The 11115-nt window shown below is 40.4% G+C and overlaps 1 protein-coding gene across 1 annotated transcript in view; it reads left to right on the top strand.

Moving 5' to 3' along the window:
- The first annotated feature begins 2616 nt into the window (after nucleotides 1-2616).
- Nucleotides 2617-11115, top strand: part of LOC150004355 (clavesin-1-like) — a 55087-nt gene continuing 46588 nt past the window's right edge. The window contains exon 1 of the mRNA XM_090284898.1: nucleotides 2617-2733. Within this exon, the coding sequence (XP_090141024.1) occupies nucleotides 2617-2733 (117 nt within the window). The remainder of the gene's footprint in view (nucleotides 2734-11115) is intronic.

The following is an 11115-nucleotide window of genomic DNA, read 5'->3' as shown; positions in this document are numbered from 1 at the left end:
GTGAAACAATATGCAACTATTTCTCATAGTTTCTTTTTCAATTGGTTTTTATTTTACTTGCAGAATATATATATTTGTTTTTACTGAAGGAATTTTTTATTGTAGGATTTGTCCATTTTGTATGGTTTTGGATTTTCTCCTAAAATTTTATGTTTTCTTTTTACTTTACATTTAAATTTTCATTTGTTTACAGTTTGTCTTAGTGTACAGTGTTAGTGTTTTGTTTTATTTTGTTTCACTTTTCCCTAGAAGGCTGCCTGGTTGCTCCAACACAATTCATGAAAATATTTATTTTTCCCTTCTGTATTTGCCATGTTCATCATGTGCTAGCTATACTTACATCTCTTCATGCATAGATACTACACTGTTCTAACTATAAAAGAAGTATTAATATCCAGTAGATCCAGTTGCTTTGAGTAATTCTACTCAGTCTCAATCCATTGGCTTGAAAAGAAACAGCTGATAATCCGAGGGTGACTGTATGATTTCTTGGGTCAGAAGCCAACAACCTCCATCAAAGTGGCCTCCTTCACCCTCCTTTTCCTCTCTGCCTAGTTGCCCGCTTTCTACCCCATCTGCTTTCACTGTTAAAATGGAATTTGTGGGCACTGAAAACTGTTTCCGACTTCATCCTCTGTGTTTTTCCCATATTTGTCAGATGGTCCAATGCAGTGCTTTTTAAAGCTTCCAGATGTGGGGAGATGTATATCTGTATTGCACACTATTGAATCCAGATCTTAGAAGTCATTCTGGGGAGCAGATATCATTAAATGTTCATACATTGCTTATGGAAATATATGCTTCCAAGAACATATTTAGAAGAAATATACATAAAGGGGGTGAGAAAGAGAGAGAGATAGAGATTGATAGACAGACAGACAGATAGACAGATAGATATATAGAGAGAGAAAGAAAGAGAAGGAAAAATAGGGAAAAAAAGATGTTTTATCAAGCTCCAGGGCTTGCTTGACTTTAATGTCTCCTCATCTGCAAAGCAGCCCTGCCCCTTGGCTCCACCCCCAATGCTGTAAGGTGACAGGAGAGTCCCTGACAGCCTGAAGGAATGAAGGACAGAATCAGGCTGTGTGTACCCTCCCCTTTCTGGGCAGTGGAGACAAAGACACATACATACAGCAACATAGAGACACAGGAAGGGGGACAGACAGAAACAGACAAATGAAATAGGAAACATGTTTCAAAAATTCTCTGCTGAGGCAGCAGCCCTGGAAAAATGATCTTTTAGTCATTTTTCATGGTCTTAGATACTGAAGCATCTTCTCTGTGGGTAGCCTAAAGAGGGATAGGCCTGCCACACATCTGGTCACAGGTAATAGGTGTAGGGACCCTATGCCTATCCCCTCACCCTGAGTCCCCACGGGGCCCCTCAGTTCTCCTCTCTCCTGTACCCCCATCATTAGCCGTGCACCGTGCTCAGAGCTGGCTCTGGTTGGGGCAGCAGGGACTGAGGGTGAGGATCCAGTGCCCACCATGGACGACCAGGAACCCACACTGCCAGCTCCCCTTCACCCCTCCCAGGATCACCTTGTCCCCTTCCATGACACACTGGGTGGTGGGGGGCAAGCGAGTGCCCTGTGAACCAAGAAGGAAGGGCAGGGCCAGGCAGACCCCACAGAGGCAGGCCCAGAGGGTGACATGGGGGCTGCAGGGCAAGGTGGCAGAGATGCCCTCACAGTCAGCAATGCATAATTGCCATCACCTCTGTCCTGACACTGGCCCATAACCCACGTAGGACCCCTGTCTTCTCCCTGACCGGGTCCCACTGCACTCCATTTCTTCAGTGTTGCATCTTCCTCTCAGGAAACTCCACCTCCACCTACTGGTGCCCATCTCTCTCACTTGACACACTCACAGTTCCTGCCACACTCCCTGCCACACACCCACTCTCACAGTCATCCTCACTGCGCATCTGCTCACACATTCCCCTCACTCTCCCTGCTTTTTTTTTTTTTTGAGATTAAACAGACCAGTTTTATTATCAAATGTAAATATTCTATGAAAACTCAGCAGTACTGTAAATATTACTGTCTAACAAATTCTTTCAGAGCTTTGGACAGACAGCATCTTAAGGCATCAAGTATAAAGAACTTTTTTTCTGATCTTAAGTGCCAGTTATCACCAATTTTCACACAGAATGGTTGTTTATTTTTTCCTACTGCAGTTACAAGGCCATTCATGGTCAGCTGAAGAGGGGATGTTTGGTTTTCTAAGGTGTTTGTCAAAGTAATGCAAAGTAAATAAAATCAACAGCCACGTAAATCTGCATGGTGTTGCATTCAAGCAAAGGACAATATGAGCAACTTAAATGTCCACTAAATTAATCAAATCCTCTCTCACACATTCTCACTCCTCATTCCCTCTCGCTCTTCCCCATTGTCACGGACTCTCCCACGCACCATTTTTATCTGCTCTCCCTTTCTCTTCAACATCTTTCCACGTTTCATGGAATTATAACTTCGCTAATCACAGCTGGGATGTGCAGCTATGTTAGCGCTTCTATGCTTGTCAAAGAAAAACAAACCCATATGTTTTCATGGACTTCAACCAATATTTAATAGCCCCTGTGCAAGGCACTGGAGGGACAGGTGGATGAAGAGGATGCGTAAGCCTGCTGAAGGCAAGGGCCGGCTGTACAGGCTCTCGTCGCCCGAATGGCAGTCATTCTGCGTCACTCATTCATCACGCTTGTTAGCAGGCGTTCTCTCAACACTCTCGGTGAGCTCACACCTCACTAGGTCCTGGGGATAAAACGATGCGAAAGACAAAGTTTCGTCCTTAAAGAGAGGGACAGTTTTGTGGGGCATGTGAAATATAAAGTAATAATTAAAGTAAAACACAAATTTTACATTATTTCAAATTAAAAAGTTAAATTTTTAATAGAAATACTATGACATATACACTGAAAGCAATTGAAACCCACAGAAAGGACCAAGTCAAAGAAAGATTGAAAACAAAGTACTGTGAAAATATGGTAAAATCAAATGACTTCATGTGGCAGGGGTCTCCCCGTAGGCATTGTGAGAAGAGGGGTTTGATTTACACCTCAGAAATAAAGTTGAATTATAATGGAAGCTCTGAATTGGCACCTACACTGCTCACAAAGTTATGCATGGGTAAAAGATCCATGCAAAGTACAAGACAAGTAATGGATTTTAATGTAATAAAACACAAAATTTCATTAAAAAAAAAAAGAATGGATAACGGTAAAGATGGGGCTGAGATGCATTCTGTGGTATTATAATGAGTCAAAGTTACCTGTGCAGATCCCAAGTGCTCTCATATGGTGGCGTCCATCCTGGTGACAACCAGAGAAGGAGCAACTGCTTCTCCTCTACCGCTGCCTGGAGGTTATGTAACACCAGGGCAGAGAGAGCCGTGTGCTCAAGGAAGAGCAAGGAACCCCTTTGGTTAAGACTGGGACGCACATAAAGGGAGGCAATGAGAACTAAGGCCAAGACCTGGGTTTCAGTTATTTTGTAGAGGGTCTTGAATGTCAACAAAGGAGTTAAGAGCTAATACTATGAGTTTCTAAATTTCCTAGACCTACCTGTCAGGATCACCATAGAAGTCTCTAAATTGTACATTTTTGTTCTCCTTTAATTACTTTCCATGCTAATAATGAATATTTATATTTTCCTCTTCATTTTTTTTTCCTTTCTGATTTACATTCAGAAGCTTTTGTGCATTTTCAGGATTAACATTATTATTTAATCTATGCATGAATGATCCTTAAAGGCCAATTTGTCACTTTGCTGAGGCCCTTGAATTCAGTGCCTTGTGAATCTGGAGGAGTAATGTGTCACTTAGTAACCAGACAGGCCTGGCTCAGCCCAGGGCCTATATCTCAACCTCATTTGAGTTCTGTTTGAAACTCTTGGTTAAAATGGGGTAAATCATACGCTACAGTGATATTCACAAAATGCAAAGGATATACTCTATTAATATTAGAATAGAATTGCTTTGGGTTATTCATAGCTAATATACAGGGTGTCTCCTTGATTACAAATGTATGTTTGAAGGGAGTTATTAATGAGTCCAGGAATGTTAACTAACTGCCATTCTGGACATGGAACTTCTGGAAAACTTCATTTCTAGTTCCAAACTGATTAATAAATTAAGTCCAGGGACCTATCAGTCAATAAACACTGAACACTGTGCTAGGTCACCACCACTACCAATAAAAAGATAATAACATAAAATAAAATAAAAAATGAGAAGGGGGAAGAAAAAGAAATAAATCTGGGTTCCTGCCTTAAGGCAGATCACAGCTTTGTGAAAGTGATGGACACATAAACTAATATTTGCAAAGGAAATATGAAAATAAAGATGCTATGAAGCTCTAAGAAAGTAATGCATAACTTGGGAGTTTAGACAAGCAAGGCTGCATGACTGAAGTAGAATCTATTTATTGAACAATAAATAGATTAGAAAAGATAAAGAAGAAAAACAGGGCACTCAAGCTTTATTTGAAGTTATCAGAAAACCTTTTTTTTCATATTTTGCATTCTTTTTTTCCTCTACTTGTATTGAGGCTGGGATTTTTTTATAACACAAAGTGAGGATCGAATGAGACATTTTTATGAAGATGGCAGGTCCCAGAGCTGTTTTCCAGGAGATGGAGATGGGGCCTCCTCCAGGGCTTGGAGGTGGGTGGGGTCCAAGGCTTCCAGATTGGTATAAGGAGAGTGCTGTTACCTTCGTTCTTGCGGTAACCAGACTGTGCTGCACTGAGAAGAGCTATGAGAGAAAGCGATGTCTACAGAGGAAGGGAAAGAGACACACAGTCAAGCTGCTGAGAGTCAGCATGACTGACAGGAGCCCCTCCGTGCAGTAACTAAACCCTCACCGATCGTCTCAGGCAGTAGCTTCCCCCAGGCCAGTTAGATGAGGTATCAAATACAGCTGTCCTCACACAACTGCCTCTGCCAGGCCTGCTTATCAGGTAATTTATTAACATATTGTATAGATTTATAAGGTTTTAGCTCATTCTCTGTACCCAACACTGTAAACCACGGAGGGAGGCAGAGGTTAGGTGCTTGGAAAAAAGAGAAGATTGAAATGCTGTTCTGGGCGAAGGCCCAAGGCTTTTGGCTTAATTATTTTCACTGACTCTTGTCTAGTCTATGTTTTAAGGCCTTTTTGCCCAAACCATTTCCTTCTGCATTTCTAGGCTCTCACAGGCTTTGTCACCTCACATCAGGCCAATTTTTCATGTTTTTCATTTTTGCCTGTTAACACTTTGCCGAGGGCAGGAGCAGAAAAGGGGGTGGCGCCCCGGGTGGTGGTCCAGGCGAGCCGCTGGGGCTCCTGTTCTGGAAGCACAGAGTTAGGGCTGCACTGCTCTCAGCCTGCCAGCCTCTTTGTTTTGCAGTCATAATTTTAAATCATCAACATTTCCTAGAAAAAAGGATAAAATCTGTAACAAGAAAAAATGCGTGCTATTAGATTCTTAATTGTCTTTCCAATGGTGATGGTTAATTATTTCAAAGAACAGAACTTTATTCAAAAGCTATTCAAAAGATTCCCCCCTTCTGTTCATCAGAAGTCCCTTGGCAGCTATGAGCAGGAGAGATGGCAGCAGAATTGCAGTATTCCAGAACCTTAGAATCTTAGAGGATCATCGGCTCTCACAGTGCCTTCTTTGGGTGCCAGTACAGGCTCCAGGCTTTCACTCTGCAGAAGTGCCAAGTATTTCCAATGAGGGGCCACCTACTCTCTTTCTTAAGGTGATGAAACACATGTTTTATTTAAGTATGAGACAGATCAATAGTCCCCAAGTGGTGTACAAGATGCCCTGAGGTATAGCAAGAAAAATGTCTTTTCTATCTCCCCTGATTTGACCACACCATCAAAGTACACATAAGTGTACATTACCAAAAAGTTTGGAGAGCCCTGAAGCTAGACTCTGACCAGCACCAAACAAAGCTTGATGAATTCCCCACACCAGTCATTAAAGCAGACACAGGAGGGTGCGTTAGTGTTGCATGTGGGCTGAGTGGGGTTTCTCCAACAATACTTGCCCTCAAGCCAAGAGGAACCCCAGCAGCCCTGAAGATGGGGAGATGTGCCCTTGGATAACAAGGTTATGGAATCTGTAACAGAAGAAAATGAGAAATAACAATCTTCTTATTTTGCATAATTTCTGGGATTAGCAATTATCATTGTGGAGCTGTCCCCAGATATAAAAGTTGAGCATTATACATGTATTTTAAATAGTGACATTGGTCTGTTATCATTGTTTTATTCTAAATTTCAGCACTAGTTTTCTAACAAGCTTTACTGGAACAGGATATAGATATTTGATGATGACAGATAAATAGATAGATGGATAGGTGGAGAGAGAGATATGCCAGCTCAAAGAATAAATATTATTATAGAAACAATAGGTAGAAAAAATACTGAATTTTGCATTGATTTAATCCAAGATGACCTAGTACTTGAGTTAAAGGTATTGATTTTTATTTTTGGTATCTTGCAAAGTATAAGATATTTATGTAAAATATACTAAGTTGAGTTCTTACCTCTGCATCAGTCCCCAGCAAAAGAGTGGAGCACAAACAGGTAATCAATGGACACAGCTCTACCTGGGAATGCAAGAATAGAAAAGGGCAACTCAGTCATGAAAACTTTCCTTGATGTAGGTCCAGCTGAAGCCGTTCCCCTTTCTTTCATTGCTCACTATGATCTACCAGACTGGTGTTCCATACACTGGGCTGCAAAGTGAAATTCAGTCTTGCAAGGCGGAAATTTCAATCAGTCAAGATCCTGGTGAGTTTGTGGTTGGTGGAGGGGACATTTGGTCCAGGCAGGCTGGGGCTGATTCTTAAGAGAATAATAACTAAAGTAGAAGCTGCTACTCACCACTCCCCTTGCCCCTACCAACTGTATGGCAGAAAGTTATTTGTCAGGAGTGGTTACACAAGGCCAGGGAAGGAGAAAATGATCTGGAGGCACATGTGGCCTGTGGAGACCAGAGAGACTGAAAGGCCAGGGAGGGGGAATGTCAAAGAGAGACTGGGGACTGGACAGGAAAGATACCTTGTTTGGGAGCTTCCATCAGATGCGGAGGAGATGGAAAATGAATGATATTTAAACGTAAAATTAAAAAGTGCTGCTGTACATTAAGAAAGTACCCTCTCCCTCCCTACCATTATGTATATGCCTATTCCTTTGTGTATTTTGAGAAATATTCCATATATCTGAATTGTTTAGATTATATATATACTTTTTTTCTACCAGACTTTTGTTTCTTTAAATATGATGCCAAGCAGAAACTGAACCCTATAAAGTTCTTGGTTTAAGTTTGGCTGTATATGTTGAACATTCTAGTTTTTGGGAAGCCTGCCTCAAAGTACCAGAGTTCTTCCCATTATTCACCTACTCAATTCAGGTGCACTTAATTTTTTGATCACCATTGGATGTCACCACTATAGTACCTCTCTTCTTTTCTGAGACTCTTCCATGGGAGAGCTGAGGATCTCTTAGTATGTAAATTAATTTTCACTGGCATCGAATATTAAAAACTAACTCAAAATAGAGAAGCAGGTAGAAAAACATCCTAAGCATTTCCCAACTAAATTTTTCTAACTCACACAATTGTTCATACTTACAAATAAGAGTCGTCCTTAACATAATTCCTTATGCCAGAGATTGGGAAACCCAATCCAAGAGCCATTTGACAATAGTTGGGGACTGTTAGAGGGTCTTGAGATTTGAAGAATTTAGTGTAGTCAACCTGGTGTCAGACATCACATCCATAGGCAACTGGTCTACTCTTAATCCTTTTAGTCAAAATTTCTTATCCCTCAGTACCTGAGACTTTTATTTTGCTTTTGTATCCTGTCCCAAATCTTGACAAGTTGTGATGTGTTTGTTCTATGGAAAAGAATGAGGTGCTGTGGGCAAAAGTCTCACTGTTCTCCCAAAGAGAAGATTTGGGTTGGAGCTTGGCTCTGCCTGTTTCTGGCCCCTTTACCTGAGGAAGACCTTGGTTTCTCCCAGATTCAGTTTCTTCACCTATAAAAATAAGGAAATGATACTCCCAACCTCATAGGATTGCTTATTTTTCTGTTTGTTTGGTTTCAAGTGTAAAATTTTATTTGATACATTTTAAATTACAAAAGCAATGCATGCTAATTTTACCTAATAAAACAGGTGCTGACAAAACATAACTAGAAAGGCAAGGACAATTTTCTCTCTTTTCCCCTCCACTTCTTTCCTCTGATATAGGCAGTGCACACAGCCCAGTGTATATATCCTTCCACCCCCCTCCTTGCTCATACACACACAAATACACAAAGAGGAGTTTTGTTTGTTTGTACTAACATTTATTTATAATATATACATTATTCTGCGACTAGGTCTTTTCCCCCCACTCAATATATTGTTGTCTTGAGTAGCAAATGAAAGAGCTTAGTACACTGAAGTCAAACTCTTCAAGGCTTAGACTTTAGCATTTGGTTTGTTAGGTCAATCAGCTTTCTCTCCTTAATACCCATAAAAGATCAGCTGACTGAAGAAATAGGTAAATTTCTGAATACAAATGAAGTCAGTAAATCTGTTGCATAGAATGCAGTGTTTTTCCCGTATGCCCAGCCTGATGGGGGGCATATGTGGGCCCAGGGGCTGGGGAAGAAGAGAGCCAGGGCCATCTGGTCCATGTTTGTCCCCAGAACCAAGCCTGACCAATAAATGTGGGATAAGGTGGGAGAGACATAGGAAGAATTCATGAATAGATTAATGCGCTTAAAAAGGAACAAAGGTGCAAACAAGACTACAAATAAGAACCATTCTTTTAAGCAGTGTTGTAGTGAAAATAATGAAGAAAGTAATGAGGGGAAATAGAGAATTTTCTCTAGGACATCTGGGATGCATTCGAATAAGCAAGGGAAAAAAACTGCTGACACGCTGAAGGCTGATGGCAAGGGACCTGTAATTGTTTCACCAGCCAAGGGAACTCCAAAGCTGAATTGGAAATCAGGCTTCGCTTTTACCCTCCTACATTAATACAGTTTAACATAATTCTTCAGTGCTTCCTCAGGGAATACTGCCTCTGGAAGCAGCTGACTCACAAGCTGGATGCCTCAGTTACGTTCATCATCTTTCTTTATGTCTCCATAACTTCTCAAGCTTTTCTGGCATAACGTTCTGATTCTAAATGCTTCTGCATGTGAACTTAACTGCCTGCCCTCAAATTGCCAGTTAAAGATACAATGTCCAAAGGGCCCAAAACAGACCTCTGGCATTTCTAAGAATATTTTCTGGCCCCTTTACATTTGCTATTCACTTATTAGTTGTGCTAAATAAGCATGTGAATGCTGGCTCAATAAGATAAGAGGCAAATAATCTACCCATTATTTATACAAATCTGAAACATTCAAATCTTATTAGTATAATATCTTTCATTAATTTCCCTCCCTTTTATTTATTTATTATAGGAATGCCAGAGTTAGACAGCCTGGACTCAAATCATGACTCCAAAGTATATTGGTTATAAGTCCTGTGGTAAATTAATTAACCTCTCTGAGACCCAATTTTCTCACATCCTTAAATGGAACTAATAATATTGTCTTTTATAAGATTGTTACAGTGTTTAATTGATACATGCACAAAAGCACATGGCAGAAGGTCTGGCACATGGTAAACACCCAATATAGGTTAAAAAAAACTTTTAAAAACATTGTTATTATTTTAGGAATTGTGATTATCAATATTTTATTTATTTTTATATTTAATATTCAAAAGTATATGCAACTGAGTACTAAGAAAAATAAAAATGAAAACTAGCATCAAATGTAAGGTGTTTTTGCTTGTTTGTTTGAGGTAGTTGTGTTTTGTGGAGATGCAAATTCTATTCTGAGATAAACTCTTGAAATATTGAAAATAGCTGGAAGGACACCTAGGACCCACCTTCTCAGTAGGCCACAGCTGGGTGTTGTTGCTGAAGCCTTGTATGTAAGAGCTGTAAATATATAACTATGTCACCAAGAAATTCATTCTGTCTAACATCCAGGAGAAGGCCACTTACTAAGCCTCTTCAATGAACCAGAGGTTGACCTGGGTGATGAATTTGCAAAGTGCAAAGTAAATGTGATCACTGAGTCATAGGGACTGGGGGCCCTGGGAGAAAAAAAACAGAACAAACAAGTATGTAATTAAATACCAGATTCAATGCTGTAAAGAAGAGAAAATAAATCAATGTAATTTGGTATGGCTAAAAATGCTCCTTAGCTAAGGTTTCCCCTCTGTTGTTCAACTGTTTTCTTTTCAGAGCCTAATTTATACGCAGGACCTAGTTTTCAAACTGCCAAAGTTCCAGTGAGGAGCCATCCATAAACTTGAATAGGGTTAGCTAGAATATGGAGGAAAACCAGGGACAATCATATAGTGAATCTTCATAACTGAAAAGCATCTTTAAAACCCATAATGAGCTATGTGTGCTCTGGAAGACTAAAAGCAAAGGAAACCTGCTAATCCAAAGTCTTCTGTAGTCTACTCTCACAAGTTAGTCAAAACATTTAAAAGCATTTAAAGAAAGAAGAAAGGATTATTAACAGGGGGCATAAGTCAAAAAAGACAGAGGTAGAAGCAGTCACAACCACCCATCACCCTGTCCTCCTAGTGCCCTCCTAGGTGGACCATCCCCCCAAGAAAGCAATATTCCCTCTAGACAGCTAGTGATGCATGGGTGACCAGGAGTGAGCTCTCTTAAACAATGAACTGACTACAACTGGTCTTCAGTATCCACCATTTTTTCTTAACAGGAAAGTAGGAGAATCAAAGCATTTGGAGTCAATGACCAAAACATGCCCTGAACTGTTTGGTCCCCTCCTACCCTGGCCCTGTTGTCAGATGAGGCCACCTCCCCACTGGATGCTTCCTGCTCTCCCCCACCCCTCGCTGCGGTATCAGGATAAGACGCTCATTTCTTTCATAGCTCACATAATCCTGAAACTCAGATGAGTAAGGGTCTAACTGCTTTAGTTTTAGCAGTGATTAGTAATACTGAGAATTAAAACATTCTTGAAGCCGAGCCATATAAAAAATGATCATATTCACAAAAAGAACACTTTCAGTTAGCTTTTTCAAAACAAACTC

The sequence above is a fragment of the Furipterus horrens genome, unplaced genomic scaffold, assembly GCF_987537825.1.
Source record: "Furipterus horrens unplaced genomic scaffold, mFurHor1.1.pri manual_scaffold_7, whole genome shotgun sequence".
NCBI lineage: Eukaryota > Metazoa > Chordata > Mammalia > Chiroptera > Furipteridae > Furipterus > Furipterus horrens.
The sequence above is the reverse complement of the archived record's forward strand: the minus strand, read 5'-3'. Positions and strand labels throughout refer to the sequence as shown.